Source organism: Thrips palmi, unplaced genomic scaffold, assembly GCF_012932325.1.
Source record: "Thrips palmi isolate BJ-2018 unplaced genomic scaffold, TpBJ-2018v1 HiC_scaffold_7, whole genome shotgun sequence".
In the NCBI taxonomy this organism is placed as follows: Eukaryota; Metazoa; Arthropoda; class Insecta; order Thysanoptera; family Thripidae; genus Thrips; species Thrips palmi.
The window spans coordinates 8,856,129-8,878,215 of NW_023144634.1; the positions used below are offsets into that span (position 1 = coordinate 8,856,129).

Consider the following 22,087-nt stretch of genomic DNA (forward strand, 5'->3'; position numbering starts at 1 on the left):
TTGACCCCTCTTGCCCTAGAGGTAGGAAAACAGCCACTCTTTGCCCCTTAGTCTCCCCCTTGGGCTGGCTCTGGATTCGCCACGCATGCGCACGCACACACGCGCACACGTGGTTGGCTCTTAGTCGCTCTCCGCCGCGTCCGCCGGCTCCTGGAGCCCGAGGTGGCCGAGATGGCCGCGGTGGCCGTGATGGACGCGGAGCCCCCGCTCGCCGGAGAAGAAAGGGTGGAGTGGACACGGCGCGGAGTTTACGAGGGGCAGGGGCGTGGCGGGGAGGGGGGGAGGGAGGGGAGTGTGGCTTTTGCGGGATAGCAACAGGTGTCGGGTATCAGCACGCCCGCCTCGACGGCGAGGTGGCTGGCGCGGTGCGGCGCGGCGTTCGCACCCGTTGTGCTCCGGTGCACTGATCCCAGCCGGCGGTGCGCCCTGTGGTGTGCGGTCTGCCGCGGCGGGGCGTGGCGTAGTCGGCGATACCGCGAGACGTGCGACCTAGCTTCGCCCCAAAACACTCTAGAGAGAGCTAGAGTCATCCTGCGGGGGGCGGGAACGCTCGGCGTTGTGCGTGGCAGGACAGGGCGGGGCTTTCGACGGTGACTGTAGGAAGGTGGCTTTGCCGGCCGACCCCCCACAAATCCGTGCCCTCACACGCACACACACACACACAGCCCTCGGTGCTGTAGATACACGCGGAATGGCGTACGTGGTCTGCGGCAAGCCGGGCAAGCCAGGCAAGCCGGCCCTAGCCCGGCCGGTCATCCGGGCAGCAGCCAACTAGCGCGCGTGTGTGTCTGTGTGTGTGTGTGTATGTGTGTGTGTGTGTGTGTGAGTGCCAGAGTGCTGGGGGCTCTGGGGCACCCAGGCCGTCATATCCATGCCATTCCATGCGGCCATGCGTCCCGCCATGAGGCCATGGACGGCCCGGGCTTTACTACGCCGTAAACGCGCCGCCCGGCCGTGACCGTGCCGTGCCGTGCCGTGCCGCACCGACAGGTGCGGATGGATCTCCCTCCTCCCGCCCCCGGTGCGTCTCATCGCAATCTTGGCGCGGACTGTACGTGGCCCTGCTAATCCCTGCCCGAATATTCAGGCGGGCTTGTCGGCAGGGCTGCCGCTGCCGAGGGCCTTTCTCTCTCGCACCAGCGTTCCGCTCCGCGAGTGCGACGGAGACGGAGCGACGACACGGCTGCCAGGGATTGCCAGGGATGCAGGCCGGCCCGGGTCAAGGGCGCACCGGGGCCGCCTGGCCTAGGGCCGCCTAGCCTAGGGCCGCCCGTGTCCAGACTTGGCAGTGTCGCCACTCCACTGGCGGGACAATAAACAACGCAGTCAATGTTTTCGCCGTGAAAACGTCGTGAGCGCTTTATCGCGCAAGTAATCAGCGCCAGCGTCGTTCTGCGCCCAGAAAAATGACCTCTCGGGTCAAGAAAACACGACACGAAAAAAGAAAACTTTGCTGTGGTAGTTGACCAACCAGCTTTGCGTTCAAGGAATCGGATGTTTGATTGCAGCCATCGGATGCAGCCTACATAACAGAATTGACCACCACAAGCAATAAGTCTTTGTTATTCAATTTTTTCTTAATTTTTTTTAAAATTTCCAGCAGTTTAGGGGCGACAGTGGTGCGAGTGCTCCACGCATGGCGCTCGTTGTCACGGCTCTACCTTGCATGCCGCGTGACCGTCAGTCTCCTCTTCCCTGCAGCCCTTGCTCCCCCCCCCCTCCTCCCCTAAAAAAGGGAAAAAAACGGCCGCAACTTTTCCGGCCCCCGCTTTTCCCGGCCTCGCCCCTTATCTCGCCAATTTTCCACGCGACTCCGCCGTGCAGTGGCGGCGAAAACGCGTCTCGCGGTGCGGAAAATTCGTGTATTTTCCTCGCGAATTGAAGTCGGCGTGCGGTGTCATTAAGCAACACGACGGCACTCTCTCTCTTTGTCTTCCGCTCTCTCTCTCTCTCCCTCTCTCTCTTGTCTTCCGCTCTCTCTCTCTCTCTCTCTCTCTCTCTCTCTCTCTCTCTCTCTCTCTCTCTCTCTCTCTCTCTCTCTCTCTCTCTCGCTCCCTCTGGACGGGCGGCCCCTGCAGGCCCTGGCGGGGGGCCAAACGAAGGCATTAACATGGCTCGATAGATCTCCCTTTTCCCTTAGCCGCTCCGTTCCTTCTTCTGGCCCGCATTCTTTCCCCGCTCGAAGGCCAGACCGAAAGGCCTTGTCGAGTGTTGTTCGCAGCTGTCGTGCCCCGCTAGACAAACCGGGTTCGGCGATTGAAAACCGAAGTGAATTTCACCCAAAAGTCTGGCCCAGAACTTTTTTTAGTCCAGAAATCTGAGTAATCGAAAAGGAAAGTTAATTTTTTGACTTGCGGAGGTACCCACTGGAAACGATGCGGTGGTGTAAAACCGGTACAAAAACCGGTTGCTTCTGTAAAAACTGTTTTTGTGTCAACAGGCCTCGGGCAAAGGACCTCTCAGAAACTTTAACTTACGGTGCACGTGAGAGGTCCAGGTTTTTTGCGGTGTCAGACGGAATTCCCCAGACTCAGGTGTGCAGTGTATTCGGCCGCGCTGCCGGCGTCCGCGCCTTACAGGGTGGGGGTCCTAAATGCCACCGTTGGGCGAAATTATGCAACAAATGACCCGAGAGGCCGCCCGAGCAAACCAGAAAAAAAAACACTGCAACAATATGAAGAAAGTTTTTCGAGGTAATTTAGTCCGAGGAGGTCGTTAACTGGCAAAACTTCATTAATCCACTCATTTTGCCCGGCGGCCTGAGCCCCACGACTTCCCTTTGAAGACGAATGGTCGGCAAGCCCTGGGCAAGCCGGGCAAGCCGCACCACATCTGGCAAGGCGGTCTGCACTGCAAGGCCAAATCGCCGCCCAACAACAACAGCAGCAACAACAACAACAACAACAAACGGCACACTGATTCCGCACTGCGTTTCGTCTCTCTCGCACCCATACGGCGCGTCCCGTGAGTGCGAGAGAGACGGAACCGCTTGCTGTGCTTGGCGCCTTGAGGCAGGCAGTCCCGTCGCGCTCGCCTGTGTGGAGCGCAATGGGTTGCCTACCCGCTCCATCACAGGCGCTGTGGGTCGAAGAATCGGGCTAATCAGACCGAACCATGAGAGTGGGAGGGAACCCTAAAGTGGGGACTTCTAAAATTGCTACTGTACTCCGGGCCGGCAGCTGCATGTCCAAACACGGCAACATTATATTTTCTGTAACATTTCGCCGGCCGTGCTGCCGTGCTTATCTGCCGACTGTATCTCCCATTCCTCTCTTCCTCGTTGATTGCGGCCGACTGGCGGGCGAATGCCTTAGATTACTTGTTTCCCTGTCGACGTGCGTGTTGTGGCGGGCGATGTATGTGTTCGAGCCGCGCGTCGGGGCGGGGCGGGGCGGGGCGGGGCGGGGTGGGGCGGCCTGCCGAAATGACCACAGCGCTCGTAACGGGTTATGTTATGGCTGGTAGCCTCACCTTGTTCAAACATTGCACGCGCGGCCCGCTCTCTCACACACACACACACACCAGCGCGAATACCGACGTTGTGCCCTTACCCACTTTTTCCGCGCACCCTCGCACGCACACACACTCACACGCGCCCGGCCGGCACAACACACTTCTTTTACACATTTTATCTCGTAATTCCTCCCTGCTGGTTCAGGGCCGCGTGGCTCCGCGCGGCACGGCGGTGATTTGCATAAGCGACCACGCGTGTGGACGTTTGGCCGAATTCCAGGCCGTCACACTGAGAAAAAAAATATTCTGCGCCGGGTCTTGGAGTGGGCACGCTCGCACGGAAATTTATTGGATAGTGCGGCATGATGCCTAGACAAGGGCCAAGGAGCCGTGGCACGGAAATGATAGCGGGGGATTTTTTTTGTGGGACGCTACAGTGTGACGATCATGCCTTCGCGTTAGCGGCGAGTGATTCCGAATAGTCGCTCTGTCTCTCTCGCACCGCACGGGACGCCCCGCGGGAGCGACAGAGAAGGATCGACGCTCTCCGCGGAATCAGAGGCTCGCCGATGACACGCCTGTCTCTGCTTGTTGCGCCCAGGGACCGGCGCGGACCGGCGCGGACCCTGGGCGAGGGTCGCGGCGAGCTCGCCTGTCTGACAAAACGCCGAACGCCATTTGAAAGTCAAGAGGGGTTCGGGCGGAGGGGCCGGGCAGGGGCGGCTCGCTTTCAATAATGGAGACAGCGCGGGAAATTTGAATTTGGAGGCCGAACCGTGCACGGTCAGGTGACTGAGGCGCCTCCTTGACGGCGTGCACGTTGCCAAACCGCCCTCTCTCCGGGGACCGGAAATAAATCACAACGGTAAAAAAAGGCTGCGGCCGGACCGAAGATGAAAACTGCAACCTGCCCGATTTATGGCCCGCCCCCGAGTCTTATCTCGAAGGCGGCGGCCGGGGCCGTCCTTAAAGCAGGCTGCTTCCGAACAGGGCTCTGTCTCTCTCGCACTCGCGGGGCGTTCCGCTGGGGTGCGAGAGAGACAGAGCAGCGTTCGGCGCTGGCAAGTGGTCCTTTGTTTCCTGGCACGCACTTGGGCCCTTTTTCGTCTCGCCGCCCCCGCCGCCCCCGCCGCCCCCGGCCGCCCTCGGCCCACGCAACCCTTGTGATGTGTTTTTATATACAGCCGGCCCATGGCATGAAGTATGCGTTTGTGCCCCCCGGGGGGCGGGGCGGGGCGGGGCCCTCGGGGCGTAAAAACCTCTCCCGCGAGACTCCGCTGCCAGATATTCATCTCATATTAATGCTGCCGTCTCGCCCTCGCCGCGTCTCGGAAGGTTCGCCGCTCCGCGCTCCGCGTCGAGAGCCCAGCGGCTCGATGAGCATGTGGGCGTGCAGCACGCGGTGCCCCGGGGCCGGTACACCACAAGGAAGACGGTCCGAACGCGCACACTCTATTACTGTGTCCCTCTTCTGCGCACGCCTCTGCACGATATTGGAAACTCGTTTTTAAAATGGAAAATGAAAATTTTCTTTCAATTTAGTAGAAATGGTGCTTTTAATTGAAACCGACATTTTCAAAAGCAAAAGATATTTTCCTTTCAAATCAAGGAAATGCCGTTGAAATGAATTTCGTTTGAATGAATGAACCCAGCTCTCCTTTGGTGCGAGTGACAGAGGAGCTCGAGTTAGAGCCGAAACAGTCGACCCTGGGCGTTAGACGGCCGTTTTAAAACCGGGCCTCCTGTATCACCAGTATCTCTGCATAGCGGCAAAGCGGACGAATCAGGACAAAGAGGAGAGGCGGCAGGTGGTGCTGGGGAGGGGGAAGGGGGAGGGGGGGTCAGAGCCAGCCGGCCCCACACCTGCGCCATAAATTATTCCCTGACCTTTCAATTTTCGCCGCCTCGTGGTGGGGCTGCAGACTGATGCCGAGGGTCGTTCTCGTCGCGCTGTCTCTCTCGCACCTGGACACGACGCCGCGTGAGTGCGAGAGAGACAGAGCGACGAAAACGACCCTCGGAATCGGCCTGCTGGCCGGGCTGGCCGGCATGTGGCTGATGGCGGCGTGGCACGGCACGGCACGGCCTGACATGACAATGCATCATCCCGACCCGACGCCACGCCGCGGTCCTAAAGCCGGAAGGCCGGTGCGGTGAATCCCTGCAGGGTGCGACGGGCAACGCTCGCGTGAAAGCCGGGCCGGACGTTTGGCAGTGGGCCGTCGCCACGATGCTTTGGGTGAAGGCTAGCACCAACAGCGACGTCAAAAAGTTAGTTATTTTTGACAGTTTGATTCAGCATGGTGACAGACTAAACAACCCTGCCACTAGCTTCAATAAGTCGCTACAGGCAACTAAAGTGACTCAGCTGTCTTGTGCAGTTAACAGAAATACAGCGTTTCTTGAATTGAAACGGGACTCTTGCTCTTGCTCCTAAAATCGCCCGCGCCCCTCCCACCCAACCCAACGGATTCAAATTCAGTCGTCGAGTTCCGCGACCTCCGCTTATCGTAAACTTCGGCACAGCGCGACGTCGCCAGCGCCGTTTTGAAAACTGCGGCGCGCGGCGCGCATCGGATCGCCCTCTCACGACTGACCTCCCCTAACTCGGCCCGGATAGGCACCCTTCCTCGGGCCTCCTCGGCCTGCCGTGCTCCGTCTCTCTCGCACCGCCGCCCCGCACCGGGACGCCCCGTGAGTGCGAGAGAGACGGAGGCAGGGCCTCTATCTGGAATCACATCGAGTGGAACCGAACGGCCCGACTGGTCGCGCAGCGCTCCGCACTCTTCCCTCGGCTCCCCTCGGGTGTCGTCCTCATCGGGCGAATGGGCCGCGCCGTGCCGTGCCGCGCCGCCCATCGGGCTGTGGACCGCCGTGCCGACGGCCCGGCCGCCGAAGGAGCCGAAGGCTTCGCCGATGGCTCTCCGCGGAGTATTTAGCGCCGCATCGCTCTTAACGGCGCCGCGGTGGGCGGGCGGCTCTCCTCCGACAAAACGGCAACGCCTTTTCGTTGTGGTTCTCGTTTGTTGTTCTTGTTTGTTGTTGTAGCGACACGTGTTATCGCTGTGCCGCTCCTTTGTACCCGCGGAACGCAAACGGCGCTCCAGTTCTCGCTTCGTTCGTGTAGTCAACGAGGCGGCCGTCACGCTGATTCCGCAAAGTGTTATGCCGTGGCGCTGTCTCGCTCGCACCTGTGCGGAGGGGCCCTGAGTGCGAGAGAGACGGAGAGCGACGCGGAATCGTTCCGCCGAGAGACTCCTCTCCGGGATGAGCGAGGGACGAGCCCGTTATGGATTGGCGGGGCGACGAGATAACCACGCCGCGATAACTATGGGCGATAACGGCCCAGCAGCGACATTACTCAAAGACGGGCTTAAGTGCCCCGGCGGGGACGCCGAGCCGACGGCATAGAGGGGCAGCAGGGTGAGCCTAAGACCCAGTGTGGACGCCTGGACCAGCACGGGGGCAGGCCCAGCACGAACGCCTGGACGAGTACCAGACGCTAGGTCAGGCACTACTGGGCCTAGGACGATGCCTCTGACTGCCACAAGTTCGAGCCTAGCGAGAAAGACAACCAGGCCGAGCGTCAGGACGATACAAACCGTTCGAAAAATACCATATTAGATGACATTTGGAAATAATGTATCGCAACTTGATGTGGCGTCTGCGTGCCAGAACTAAACTCGGCTGTGGGTACGTGTGCATACCGGCCCTTTGTCCTTTGTTCTGCACACGCCTTTGCCTGTCGTGGCTCGCAACAAAAAGAAAGTCCGCAGTGTAGCGGGGAAGGGGAGCGCAGTACCCGTCTCGTCGGGCTGGACCGGGCTGGACGTTCGGGCAGCGGGGCTCGCAAGTTCAAGTTTCGAGTTGTTGGCAGCGTCGCCACTGCCGAGCGGAGCTATATAGTTCCAATTAAATGTCAATTATTACCATCCAGGGCAGTAATCTGCTTTGGCTCCCTTCCCTTCCAATCTGGAGGCCCTTGGCCTTGGTCCTTTGGTCCTTGCCCTTCTCTCACCTTCTTCGTCCTCCTCTTCCCTCTCACTCAGTCGCGGATTTCTTTTCTTATTTCTACTTGAGAAAGTGGCATTTAGCTTCTTTTTCTTTTCGATATTTTGTCCGTCCGGACCTTTCTCTCTCGCTGTCTCTCTCCTCCCCGCGGGGCGGACTGCGGACTGCAATTCAATCCGAGCCCTGCTCGTATCCGACTCCTTTGCGCTCCGCCCGATTTGCATCGCCCCTGTGTTCTGCTCACTGTTCGCAGCAGCCCGGAAAACCTGCGAAGTTCGAGAAAAAGAGGCATTCGAAAATGTCAAGTTTCGTTTGTAAAAAATAATGTCGATAGAAATTCTTTGGAAGAAACGGTCGTTCATATACCTTATGCTTTCGGTCCAAAACCAGAAATAACGTTGCAAGGTCTGCTGCTGCTCTGTAAGGGCTGCTTTTCCCTGCCCTACCTCAAGTGCGGAAATTTTTTTCATTTATTTTTTTTTTACTTTTTTTGCATTGGTGTGTGGTGGCTGGGGCGCTCTGCGGCGAGGCCGGGGAGGCGGTGCGGCGTGCCGGGCATTGCGGGCCTATGGGGGGGGAGGGCTGACTTGCTGATGAGTGCAACGCTGGGCTCCACTCCCAGCCTCGAATGTGAACGCGTTGATTAGAGCGTATTCATAAGGCTTTCGGCGTAAGGCTGCGGCTTGGGGGAGGAGGAGGGGGGAGCACTGTGTAATCCCTCCTGCATGCAGGACTCACCGGGTGTGATGTGATGTGTGCTCTGCAGTCGCCTCCAGCCCGAAAGAACCTGCACTGCGAAGGGCGGATCCAGGAACGGGCTCGGGGAGCGTAGCAAAAGTTACCTGCTTACAGGAGCAACGTGAGACGTTTCGCCTGCCGTCCAGGCCCCTTCCCCGGACCCACGCATGGCCAGAAAGCAACCCGGTCCTGGACCTCGCCGATGTCGCCAACCTGCACTATTTTCCCTCGTTCGTATTTAGTTTCAAGTTTGCCCGCAGTTTGCCGCATAGTTCCTTCAGTCTAGCGCGCAGCAGTGCAGGGCGCAGGGGGAGTCCACAACAATGTGAGGCGACCCCCTCCTCCCCCTCCCCCCTCCTTCCCCAGCTTTATCAACTTGGCGCAGGTATTTATTACTGTCCAGTGGCGCGGCTCAGCCGTCAGCCCGTCATCCCCTGGCCTCGCCTGGCCGCCTCGCCTCCCAGTGTCCGAGGCTGCCCACCCGGACAGCCCGCCTATCGCCCCATGCAGCGTGCGCACTAACGCGTTACTGATAACGCCCTTACCCCCCGCGGGGCGTGGCGGGGTGGGGCGGGGCGGGGCGGGGCGGGCGGTCTGTTTCAAGCTGGCGGGCGGGGCGGGGCGGGGCGGCCCGTTGACTGTCACACGCGGTTGATGGAGGCCGCTGTGCCGAGCGCCCCGGTCACCACCAGCAGGCTCATTCCCAACCGCGCGCTCTCGCCGCCCTGTCTCTCTCGCTCTCGTGCGGCGGTGCGAGAGAGACAGAGCGACGGGCGGCGCGGCAATGTTTGGAGTCGGAATGCCCCGCAGCCCCGCAGGCCCAACATGGTGATGGCCGTGATGGCGATGCACGCTGCCAATGGGAATCGCGGCGTGTGTTAATGTCGCCGGCTGCCCGTAATAACACTAATTATGGCGTGTGTGTGTGTGTGTGTGTGTGTGTGTGTGTGTGTGCGCGCGCGAGAGAGAGAGAGAGAGAGAAAGGGTGCGCGCAAGTGATACCAGCCGCGGGTCGAAACGTCCAACAAACACGAAACAGGCGTTTTCAAATCGAATCCGCGCGGGTTCCTTTTCCGCTCCGCCTTTCCGGCTCCGGCGTGGATTTTTTTTATTCATTTTCTCTTCCCTTGCCGCGCGGCTCGCCCGGGTCCGGGGTCCGGGGCGACGACGACGCAAGGGCGGCGTCGCCGGCCGATCCCCGAGGCGCCGTCCGCGCGCCGACCGAGGCGGCGACCCTCTCGGCCCGCGTGGCCTGCTTGGCCTGCATGCGGATAGAGAGCGATAAGTGGGGAGGTGGCGCGGGGGGGGGGGGACAGCGGAGGGTGGAGCGCGGAGCGGAGTCGGGACGCTCGTTTACATGCTGTTTCGTTTTGCCTTTGCGTCGCCCCGTCGTGCCGCTGCAGCCCTGCGGTCCGGCACACACACACACACACACAGCATCCCCTTCCCCCACCCCCTCCTTTTCCACGACGCGCGCGGCCATACGGGTAGAAGGGAAGGGTCGGTCGGTGCCCACATCTTTTCCCCCTCAAAGCCACTAAGGCCGGCCCGTCCACACGACCCCCTCTGGGGCCCCGCCCCGCCCCGCCCCCGCCCCGTCTTTGCCCCACTAACAAGCTCACACTTGAAAGCGGTGCCGCGCGGTGCAGACTGGTTTGCTCAGCCTGCCGAGCTATTCCGAGACGAGTCGCTCTGTCTCTCTCGCACCCTCACGGTGCGCCCCGCGAGAGAGACGGACGCAGCGACTCTTATTCGGCCGGCTTCGTTTTATTCCATGCCCTGTCTGACTGGCCGGAGCATTTGCTCGCATTTGCCGGGGAAAAAGGAAGACCGGCGGAACGGTGAAATCGATTGCGGGGCTTGAAAGAGGCGCCGCCTGATTGCAGGAGTGGCCGCCGATGGCTGCCGACCCGACCACTTGCTGGTCAGCGAGGACGGCTGCAGACCCATTCCGAGAGAGTTTCTAGGGACTGAACCGCCAATAGCTCCGGTTTTAATAGGAGCGCGATCCAGGGTTATTTTGAGTTCTGTTGTGTTTCCATTTTTTGTACAATTTCCATTCTGATTGCTTTGGCAGTGTGCGTGTGTTTGGTCGCTGACTTGTGATTTTTTCTGTACTATCTCCATTCTGATTTTTTTTTAGCAGTGGTCTGACTGTGTTTGTTTGTTGGCAGACGCCGACTCCGGGTCCTGGGGCGCGTGGAGCGCGTGGTCGGCGTGCACCTCGACGTGCGGCGGCGGCACCAGGAACCGGTACCGCTTCTGCGACAGCCCGCCGCCGCGCTACGGCGCCAAGTTCTGCGAGGTGAGTCCTGTCTACACTACGCTATCACGGCGCCTCGAATGCACCCACAAAAGTTACTTCTTGATCGAGTTAAAAAAACGAGTAAATAGAAATGAAACCTTTTTTTTTCCTGGGAGTAGACTTCGCAGTCCTTAATTTTGATTGAAGGGACAAAGGGAAACCTGAGCACGAATTCCGTAATTTTCCTTTGGAACGTAAAAATTTTATACATGCTTGATCACAGGACGGGCCTGTCAGTCATTCGTCTCCATTTTCTTGTGTGCGAGTGAGTATTGTGAGAGCGTGCTTCTTCGTCCAAGTGTGTGTATGTGGTGGTGGGGGCCTCGCCGCCCGGGGCATGGCTAGGGCACTGTAGGCAGTGAAGCGCGCCCTAGTCACGTGATCCACACACACACAGACACACACACACACACACACACTGACACACACAGGTGTCGGGTAACAGGTGGCATTAGGAGGCCCACCTCTATGGCGCCAGATGAGTATCAAATGGAGCGCCGCGTCGTCTCTACGCCCTCACTGTGTGTACACGCCAAAAACTAAAACCTTGACGACACTGATTTGGTAAAAAAAATATTTTGAGCAGTTTATTACGTCAGAGGCAAAAGGTGGCTTTTTGTCTACTTTTAGGGTGTCTAGACTGTCTAAGGTGAGGGGGCTGTTGTCCTCTTCTCCCCCTTTCTGGACCCGCGCCTGGCGCGGCCTAGTGGGCCCCGACGCACCGTGCGTGGCGGGCCGGCCTAACTCTGCCCCCCCGCAGCCCTCCCTGCAGGAACTAGGAACTTGCCGCTCCGTCACGAAATGCTCGCCGCCTCATATTTCCCCTCCGCCGTGTTTTTCCTCCATTTTCTTGCTGCCTTTCGTTCCGTTTTTACGGTGGCCGTGCCCGCCGGTGCCCGTTGTCACGGAGGAAGAAGGTCCGGCCTTCCCTCGGCCGGGCGCCACAACACAGTGTCGTGGCCAGGGCCAGTCGGGCCTTGGGGTGCGTGGCCTTAACTAGATTCCGGCTCCTTTTCGGCGTCCCATACCTCGGCAAGAGGCGGCATTACTGCTTGCTGGAAGCTAAAATTCCAAAAAAAAAAATTCGGAATTTCTTTAAGGAAGTTGGCTAAGCATTTGCAATGGCCGGCCCCTTCATTTCGTTTGATTGTTTGTATCCTCTTCTCGCAGGGTTCCTCGCTGGAGACGCAGCGCTGCGGCCCGGACAACGAGTGGGACTGCGCCCCCGAGGGGGCGAGCGCCGACCTGCCGCCCCCCAACGCGCTGCCCCCCGGGCCCTCGAACGCGCTGACCCCCAACGGGGCCCCCCACGGGGCCGGCGGGCCGGCCGTCAGCTCGGGCTGCAGGTGTGGCTGCGTCGTGCACCTCGGCACCACCAAGCCCGCCACGCTCCTGGCGTCCTCCTCCAAGTCCTGCCCCGGCCGCTCCTTCTGGCTCGTCCAGGTAAGGCCGGCCAAGCCTGTGCCGCAGGACTCGTACGAAGGACTCCTTGAACCTAAGGCATTGGGCACATCCGCGGGGATGTAGCAAAAGATGCCTACTCACACAGCCAAAGTACTACTTTTTGCCCTGGTCTTTTTTGTTTTTGTTGTTGTTGTTGTTGCTGCTGTTTGCCGCCATAGCATTGACACGCCTAATCGTAGGTATAACCAAGTCCGGCACGCACATCACTCCAAACGGCCCCCCAAATAGGGGTGTAAAGTGGTCCCCCGGTTTGGGAGGCCGAGACGCGGTGTCGTGTAAACTCGGAATATGTAAAGCGACTGGCGGCCAGGTCGTGGCGGCGCGGCGGTCAACCCTCCCTCCTCTCTCTCTCTCTCTCCCCCCCCCCCTCTTTTTTTTCTTCCCGGGCGTTTCCTGTCGCTTCGCAAGCTTCGCGTGACCCGAGGTCGCCCGGCTTCTCGTCTCCGTGCCAGTAACTTTGTTTCCGGTCGAGATTAAAAAGAGCGACGGGGGCAGGGCCCCTGCAGCAGACCGATTCCGAGAGTCGCTTTCGTCGCTCCGTCTCCCTCGCACCTGCACGGGACGCCCCGCGAGTGCGAGAGAGACAGAGCGACGACTCTCGGAATCGGTCTGCTGCAGGGGTGCGGCCAGAAACACAAAAAAAGGAGGGGGTAACTGCGCGAGCGTGCGGGGCGCGCGCGGTGCGTCGCGTTTAGTGCCCTCGACTGGCGGAAGTTGAATCGCTAATTTTGTCCGTTGAGCGACCGAAATAGGAAGCAATTGTTGTTCTCGCGTCGTAAAGTGCGCTGCTCTCGGGCAGAGAGGGAGAGGGCCGGGAGGAGAGGGGGGACGGGGTGGAAATGAGTAAAGTGGAGTGGCCTTGAGGCGACTTGAGGGATGAAGGCAGCCAGATTTCCGGGCCGTAATACTCAGGACGCGATAAGGGTGGTGCCGGCTGATGGCGAACGGTGCGTGCTTTCGTCGCTCTGTCTCTCTCGCACTCACGGGCGTGCCGCAGGGGTGCGAGAGAGACAGAGAGGCGTGACGACGGCATCCGGCGGAGGCGCGCGCCGCCCATTTTGGAATCGGCTTGCCAACAGGTGGAAGTGGGCCGAACGGACGAATAGGGGAACGGATGAGCCAGGGGACGCGGAGGAAGTGGAAGGGGAAAAAAAGTGAAAAAGTGCGGGAAAAAAACGGAAAAACTTTGCCTAATGTGACGATGGGCCCCTTGAGAATTTATTGTGCGAGTTTTGTATATTGTGCTGCCCTGTGCGCGCGTGCGCGGGGCGCGGGGGCGTGTGAGAGAGACGGAGTGGGAGTTGCTGAGTGTGTGGGAGTGAGACGGCACCCGGAAGTTGGCCGCATTACGGGCGGAGAGTGGACGCGGCCGACGCGGCCCCGGACCTTGCAGGGACGGTCCGCGTCCGAAAGGGCCGTCCCTCTTCGTCGCCCCCACTGCAAGTGCGACGAGGCTCGCCGGATGTACTCGCGCTACGCGCTCTGTCTCTCTCGCACGCAGCCCGATAGACTTGGCGCTCATGAATAGCGTGGCCAGGCCAGCCAGGGTGCTTGCCGCGGCTTGCCGTCAGGCTGAGGGGCGCGGAGTATTACGGAGAATGGGCGCGAGGTAGAGAAAGGGGTAAGTTTGCCCGGGAGGGGGAGGGGGGAAGGGGGCCCAAGTCTCGCCAGTGGTTTTCCCCGTCTGGCATCCGCAAAGTTTCCCCTCACATACCGTACGCTAATAGCATAATTCCGTCAGCAAACGTACTGTAACTTATTGCCACTTGCACGGGCCGGCGTGCTAGCGAAGCTTCCAGAGGGGCGGGGGTACGTATGATGATGGATCCAGAGTCTCGGCGTCGCGGCAGTTGATTTTGCCGCCTCCGTTAAATTTCCACCGAGGACACTGCCAAAAACAATGGAACCACGTCGACTTAAATTTAATTGATTTCTTTGATGTTGTTAGACCGACTTGAGTTTCCACACAGAAGTGAACGTCACTACAAAACTAACAGTTTTAGCCGTTTCGACGAGACTTTTTTTGCCGTGGATTCAATCAAACAGGACCGCACCTCGTCTGTATTCGCGCGGGTCGGGCTTGCCTTGTCCGAACAGCGAGAAACTTCTTCGCTCAGATGTCCGGACAAACCCGCGCTGTTTCGCGCCGATCGGCCAATAAAAAATAATCATTTCCTTGCGAGGAGGAGCCGGCGGCGGCTTTGGGGGAGGGGGTGGTCTTTTTAGCGGACTCTCCGCTCCGCGAAAGCTTTCCTGACTGATTATGATGGATGTAAAAGTGCTCGCCTCACCGCCTCCTTCCATTTTTCCCGCTCTAAGTGGGATAAGTGCTGCGGCAGAACACAAATTCCGAACGGCACATCTTCCCCCCTCCCCCTCCCCTCTCGGCCGGAGCTCCGCTAGCGTCGCTAAAATTGTGTCGCGCCTCTTTTGACGCCGCGAGACTATCTCTCTGGGCGGCACTTGGCAAAATGCAAAATGCGGGGGAGAGAAGAAAAGGCGGCGTGGGGAGGCGAACCGCGGACTGGCATTCCAAAGCGCGCGCCAGGTAAAAACTTTGCGCGAGTGCGGCAACAATGTTGTGGAGTAAAAAAAAGTTCACGTTCGTTTCAAATGCCGCAATTTGAATTTTTTTTTTTAAGGGTATCGACGAAAGTGGCTGAATGAAAGTCGTTGATGAGACGTCAATGGATCGAAATCCACGAAATAATCGGTCGAGGATCGATCGCGTTGAATGCGGATTCCGTCGGGGCGATTTGCTCGCGGAACGCATGGGGTGCATTCCGGTTGGCGGGGCTTTACCCGGGGCTGCATCCTGGGCCACATGGTGCTTACCCCCCACCCCCTCTCGTACCGGACCGCGCGTAGGCCTACAAATGGCACACTGTGCTGTAATTCGAAGGGGCACAGCGGCAATGCGGTCGGTGCCAAGCCGCGGCCTGGCCGGCCAATACACGCCCGAAGAGCGAGGGGGGGGGGGCTGGGCCTTGCACGTGCGGGCCGAACGCGATGCGATGCACATGACGGCTTGGACGCGCTCTGCGGCTGCCCAGCCAAAGCCAAGCCAAGCCCGGCACGGGTCCTTGGGCACGGTGTCGTTAAGGGCGGAGCGGAGCGCGCATTGCGCGTTGCGTGCATTAAGCCGTTGGCGGTGGCGGCATGGCGGCGAGGCCGTGGCGCCGTGGCCGAGGTCCGGCAGTGGACTGACTCCGACAACGCCTCCTCGTGGCTCTGTCTGCCTCGCACCCTTGCGGGGCGTCCCATGAGTGCGAGAGAGACAGCGCGACGAGAACGACTCTCGGAACCAGTCTGCTGTGCCGGCCCGGCGGTGGGGCAGAGGTCAGTAGCCCCATCAAGCCAACCCCACCTTTTTCGCTCGCGGTGGCCGCTTTAAGCTCCAAGTGGTCGCGCGCGCACGCTTGCGCATGCGGCCGGCCCGGGCAGGGCACATCGCAATTGAATTCTTTTTTTTTTTCCCTGTCACTGTTGTTGCCTTCTGTTTTTACTTTTATCTGCATGCAGAGCCACTCGGCCATGACGAGTCGCAGTCGGTTACTTCCCTTTCCGTTGGCCAATCCACGCTCCGGGTGGTGCTCTGCGTGTGACCTCTTCATACTTTCAATTTTCCAGTGCAGAAGCTGACTTTGTAGTGTGTCATCGCCATGTTCCAGGCCGACGCCAACCACGTGGTGCGGCTGTGGGTGCAGCAGCAGCGCCTGTCTTGCGGCGCGCAGTGGCTGCGGGTGCGGGACGGCGACTCGCTGGCCGGCCGCCTGCTGCTGTCCCTGGACTCGGACTCGACGCCGTCGGGCGCGCCGGTCGGCCTGCTGCACCACCACGCCGTGGCCACCGAGGCCGTGTCGTCGTCCAACACCATGCTGGTCGAGTTCTACTCGGACGAGGCCGTGGCCGCGCTGGAAGAGTGCGCCGCCGGCTTCCTGGCGCACGCGCAGCAGGCCGGTGAGTTGAAGGCTGTCTCTCTCGCGCTCGGGGCGTCCTTAACCTAACCTAACCGACTGTCTGTGCTTGCAGTGCCCCCCAACGAGACCCTGGTGGGCTACCCGCTGGCCGTGGCCGGGGCGGGCGTCGGCGCGGGCCTCCTGGACGAGGCCGGCTGGTGGTCCTACGGCGGCGCGCTGCGCCTCACCGTCGTCCACGCCGCGGCCGTCGCCTTCCTGGGCGGCGTCGTGCTGCTGTCGGCCTGCCTCTGCGCGCAGTACGGCCACCGCTACCGCAAGTACCAGCTCACCGCCGCCAAGGAGGACCAGGAGACGCTGTCGCTCACCGACAACGAAGGTGCGTCGCGCTGCGTCGAGGAGGGGGACGGCGCTGGACTCCACCGGTCGTCTGGCCCACTGCGTGAAGGGCGGGAGGGTGGTGCTGAGTGGCGGCACCGCGGTAGTAAAGGGCGGGGTTCATGGCGGGGAGGGGCGGCTCGAGGGAGATTCCCGGCGAGGGTGTGAAGCATTATAGCAGCATCTGCATGACACGGCGCGAACAAAGCAGCGAAGCAGCGGGTCGTTGTAGTGTACTGTCCGCGTTTGTGGCGGTTGGAAGGGGAAGGGGGCGCCGTAATGGTCAAGCATTCCTCAGATAGGCGTCGCGGCGGCGTGGCATGGCCTGGTCCGCACCACTGCTAAGTAGTCTGAATTAGTCGGCACAATACCCCGCATGATGGGTTGCCGGAGTCGCTCGAGGTGGAGAAAAAGGGGGAGGGGGCATTGCCAGGGTAACCAAGAGGAAGGAGATTCGCAAACAACGGAGAGAGAGAGACTGCCCTCACCCACCACTTCACTGGTAAAACAAAGACGTCACTGTGCTTGTAGACGCTCTTCTCAGAGCGGCGGCGCGGCGTCGCGAAACTGAGCCGAAATGGGACGTTATTTCCTGCTGGCTCTGGCGATCGGGGACGCCACGTCGACGCCACGTCCCTCGGAATGGGTTGGCTCCGCGGTGTTCCGCGGCCAGACGACCAGGCCCGACCAGGCCGGAATACCTCCCGGCAGCATCAGGTGGCCCTTTGATGTCTGCGCGATGATGGGGGCGCGGCGGGCGGGGCGGGGCGTTCTGTGACGCGTGTCCGAGGCGGGGCGGGGCGGGGCGGGGCGGGGCGGGGCGAACGGGCCCAATGCCCCTCTCCGAACCCCCTTCTGCTCTCGCCTCCGCTCCACCTCCAGCGCCGCTAGTTCCCATCTCCAGGTTGTTCGGCCCCCGCAAATTCCAAATTGGATTTCGGAGAGAATGGCGAACGATATTGACGGGTGTGTGTGGTGGTGCGTGGGGTTCCGGAGTGTAGCGGCGTGGCTGTGGTCGCCGCGCCGCCGCTCCGTGCGGGGGAGGGGGTCCAGGCCTGAAAGGTATCGTTTCACGCGCTGGGCGAAATAGCTCTCTCGCTCTCTCCCTTCCGGGGCGCGAGCGGTCCGTGTGTGGATTTTTCTGGTTGGCCGGCCCGCTCCTCCATCAGATGGATTTGGCGGAAGGCAAGGGCACGGCGAGAGAACAGGAAAACGCGGCGCGGCTGCGGCTGCGGGCCGCGGGCCGCCGAACTCATTCCGAAAGTCTGCTCGTTGTGTCTCTCTCGCACTCACAGCGCATCCCCTGTAAGCGCGAGGGAGACAGCGCGACGCAAACGACTCTCGGAATGAGTGTACAGCCCAGCCCAGCCTGCACCAGCCCGCGGGGCACGCTCCGAAATTAAAGCGGTTTCGGGTGCTGCTCATCACCAAATCGCAAGTTCAAAGTGTTTTTTTTTTTTTTTTCAGAAACTGGAGTTTTGGTTCGCGCCGCCTCCTCGGCGACGCTCGTGTCGGAAGTGGTGTCCCTCAAGGGCTTCAAGACGACCCAGGAGCCGGAGAGAGTTGCGACGTGAGTAATCTCGAGATGATAATGGCGAACGAGGAGACTGCGGGCTGATTTCCGACAGTGCTTTTCGTCGCTGTCTCTCTCGCGCTCTGGGGTGTGCTGGAAGGGGCGCGAGAGAGACAGAGCGACGAAGCACTGGTCGGCATGAGCCTGCCGCGCCGCGGTTGCCGTCAAGGTGACGAAGTGACCTTTTTCTTGCACTTTTTTTAAACCACTTTTAACAGTGTTTAAATAATGGGTGTGGAATGATGAAGGGTGACTGTCGTTCGCAGCGAGGAGGAGAGCGTCCTGGGCGGCTCGGCGGACTCCGTGTCGGGCTCGGTGACGGTGTCGGTGGGCTCGCCCGAGTCGGCCGGCCTGAGCACGGACAGCGGCACGGCTCGGCGCGGCCTCGGCCCGCCCCTGGACACCACGGCCTCGCTGCCCAACTCCCCGCAGCCGCAGACCTCCCCGCAGGCCTCGCCCGGCCCCGGCTTGGGCATGCGTCGCTCGGGCAGCTGCGAGCGACCCGACGCCACGGCGCAGCGCCGGCAGCGACCCAGCAGCGTGCGCATCGGGCCAGCGCCCAGGTGAGTCGGCACGCAGGCCCACTGTGAGGTGTTCTGAACGTGTGCAAGGCCAAGCAGATGGTCGCGGGCACGCGGGCAGACAAGGCACGGCCCCTGCGAGGCAGGCAGTGCCGTCGCACAGACGTGCGCTCCGCCGCAGTGGCTTGCCTACCTCGCCGGCGCTAATGCCTGGCCCCATGCCTGGCCCCATGCCTGGCCCTCTTGGCGCGGACTGTCTCTGCCAGCCAAGTCGTGGAGGGTGATTTGTAGCATCGGTGGGGACGGCTACAGCTACCTTCCTCCGTCTCTCTCCCCACTCCCTCTCTCTCTCCCCACTCCGGGCCAAAGCGGAAGTTGGGGGGCGGGCGGGCGGGCCTCACTCACCTTGAGAGTTCCTCGACACAAGTCGACACTGCTGTCAGGTGTGGTCCTTGGCACTTTGCTACTACACCACCACCACCACACACCCACGCTCTCTCTCACACACACATTCTTGATCAAACGTCGTTGCGAAACTTTTTTCCGTTTCACTGCGGTGGCAAGCGAGGGGAGGGCGTAGCGGGGCTTTGGTGAAGTCTTTACTTCTGTGGCGAGGCCAGGTTGGCGCTGCGAGAGGAATTTCACGCACACACACACACACACACACACACACACACACAGATGGGACCCCGCTGATTGGCCCGTCGCGGCGTAACGTGTGCTGTCTACCTGCCGGGCGCGACAAATCGCCAAAGTTGAGTCGTCAAGGCGGGGCGGGGCGGGGGCGGGGTGCCTGGTGCGGTCTTTCTGGCCGTTTGGAGCCTGCCGGGGCCGAGCCGGTCTCCGAGGAGGTCTCCGAGTAGGTGCGGCCGGCAGTGTGGCAGACGACAAATAGCCAGGCTGTGTGTGCACTGTGAGGCCCGAGGTGGTCGAGGTGGACGTGCATTGCGCACCAATCGCCCGCAGTGCCCGCACCACTGGAAAAGCCCTCCACTCCACTTTGGCCAAAGCAATGAGGATGTTTTGTTCTTCTCCAAGTGGCGTGGGACGGGGGCGCAGGGCTGTGTGTAAGTGCGGAACGGGGACCACTGCAGACTGATTCCGGGTGCCGTTTTCGTCGCTCTGTCTCTCTCGCACGTATACGGAGCGCCCCATGAGCGTGAGGGAGACAGAGCGGACGAAAACGGCTCTCGGAATGTGCTGCTGCGCCACCACGTGGAGCCGCGGCCGTCCCGCCACGCCACGCCACGTGGGCCACGTGTGTGTGGTTTATTGTCAAGCAAGGCAGCGGGTGAACAGAGCCGTTGCGGTGGGGCCAGGTCAGAGAGGACCGGGGAAGGGGAGGGGTGGGGTGTGGAAAGTGTTCCCAAACGCGTGTGTACATGCGGTTAACCCGTGAGTGGGGCCGGAGGCTGGAGGGGACGGGCGACAAATGGGACCCTTGTTTGATACTTCGTCAGCACGACCTAACTAACTACTACTGCAGGCCCGCACTCGCACCGACCCTCGCCCCTGCCCCCTCTCCCCTCGGCCGCAAAAACAAGGTCACCGCCAAACTATCGCAGCAACAGAGAGTGAGTGTGTGTGTCTGTGGGTGTGTATATGAGCGCGCCTACGTCTATATGCGTCTGAATGTCAAGCCCACAGGGTTTGGTTCTGTATGCGAAATCATTGCATTTTTCCAAAATCCTGTTTCTCATGTTGCAGGTTGAAAGGCGGGCCGGTGAGCCCGGTGCGCGAGGAGGACCAGTCCGGGGCGTCCGACGGCGGCGCCCGCGGGCCCCAGCCCCAGGGCGGCTCGGAGCTGGCGGCGGCGGGGCGCGGCGGCCCGGGGGCGGCGGGCGGCGGCGGCGTCCAAGTGGCGCCCCATGCCCAGCATGGCCGGCATGCCCCGGCGGCTGGCCAGGGGGGTGTCCTCGAACGCCTCCTCCACATCCACCCTCGTCAACGTGAGTATCGGGATGCCATCCATATGGATGCACCCGTCCTTCCTCCCGCGCGACGCCGCAAAGAGCAGTCCGCACACCAAACTGCGGCCCAGCGGCCCATCCAGCACGCCGACACTCTGGAAAAAGCCGCACTTTGCTCATGGCAAAGATAGGTCAGCCCGCACCTGAGATCTGGAACACAGCACAGGGACTGAAATGTGCCGTGCTTTCATTTGGAGCGTCTAGGTTTTTCCCCTCCCAGTGCGCGACGCGCGTGCCGAAAATCCCGCGCGGTTTCCCTTTGAAGAGCATACATGTTGGATGGGAATGTCATTGGCATGCAAACGGATGTCGGCCACCTGTTCGCTTTTCCGCTTTCCACGGCTTTCCCCTTTCCACGCGCCGAGCGCGCTGAGTGACAGGTGGGGCAGATTGACGACTGCCGCGCCGCCTGGCGGCCGAGCTGGCGGCCCGGCCGCGCATCACCCAATTCCAGTTTATCTCCATGAGAATGGGCCGCGCCGCCTCGCTCCGCCCCGCTCTGCCCCGCTTTGCTCTGAGGGCGCCTCGCCTCGCGCCGTGGCGCAGCCAAGCCTCTGACTAATTCAAATCGGGAGAGAGGCGGGAAACCTCGGAAGGCGCGCCGCCCCGCCCCACCCCGCCTCAAATGTCATTTCCGGAACCTGCCGTGAGATGGAAAGAGCCCCGATAACCTGCGCCACCTCTACCCTCCCCCTCCCCATTCGCACCTGCCCACATCCAGGTCCACCGCAGAGAGTCGCACCCCGCAGTGCCGCGCAGTGCCGCCAGCCCCAAAGCACGCCCCTGTCAATATGTCACGGAAGGCAGAGATTTCCCCCAGCCACCCCGCCCACTGCGACTCGGCTCGGCTTTCGGTGTTAAGGGCGGCTCGCCCGAGCCAGTGGAAGTGGACCCAGCCGACAAACCACCCCATTTTTTTTGTCAACTACTCCATTTCGGAACAAGGACCTTTGTGCTCCGTCTCTTGTGATGGTGAGGAGCGCCTGCAGACCGGCAAGTAGGCAACGCGCTCGCCAGCTGAGCGCTGTGTTGCCTACCCGGCGCGTCGCAGGCGCTTGGACTCGGCCGCACTCTCGTGTGTGTGTGTTTTTTTTTTTTTTTTTTTGGCCGCGAAATGAAAGTAATTGGCCGGTGATCCTGGCTGAGTCAGGAGAGACGGCCCGACGAGCGGGTGACGCAGGGTGACGGCGACGGCAGTCGATTCCTCCTCCCCTTTCGCTCCCGAGTCCCCCGCCCGGTACCCAGCCAGCCCGGTTGCCAGGCCAACGACGCCATCGGGCATGGAGCAGCGGAGACCGCGCCGCGCCGATTTGACACGTCATTCTGACACGCCAGTCTGACATGTCAGCTCGGCGCGCCAGTCCGACTGGCGACTGGACTCATCCGGATGGTCGATTTTTCGCGTATAATGGGCTGTCTGCTCGCATCACGGTGGCGGGTCTCGGCACGGCTGGGGCCTAGTGGTGCGGTGCGTCTGCAGTCGTGTCGCGCTGTCTCTCTCGCACTCATGGGACGCCCCGAGACAGCGCGACGAAAGGTCGTCGTCGGCCACATGATGGACGAGACCACCTGCCGTGTCTGCGCTGCACGTGCAGCACACTGGTGGCACCAGTGCAGTGTCCGCGCAGCCCTCGCCGCCCGGACACACTCCATGCTCGCGACCTCGTGACGCACACGTGTTGCAGCCTGCTGGCTGAGTCCGAATGGCGTCGTCGTCTACCTCCCTCGCACTCCCTCGCGCCCGCAGCGCAGTGTGC

General features: G+C 61.1%; 1 protein-coding gene across 1 annotated transcript in view; it reads left to right on the forward strand.

Moving 5' to 3' along the window:
- LOC117652179 overlaps positions 1–22,087 on the forward strand; it is a 93,712-nt gene that overhangs the window by 69,040 nt on the left and 2,585 nt on the right. The window contains 8 exon segments of the mRNA XM_034396896.1: positions 10,377–10,507; positions 11,678–11,950; positions 15,643–15,931; positions 16,004–16,267; positions 17,734–17,836; positions 18,106–18,396; positions 20,068–20,109; positions 20,111–20,309. Of these exon segments, the coding sequence (XP_034252787.1) occupies positions 10,377–10,507; positions 11,678–11,950; positions 15,643–15,931; positions 16,004–16,267; positions 17,734–17,836; positions 18,106–18,396; positions 20,068–20,109; positions 20,111–20,309 (1,592 nt within the window).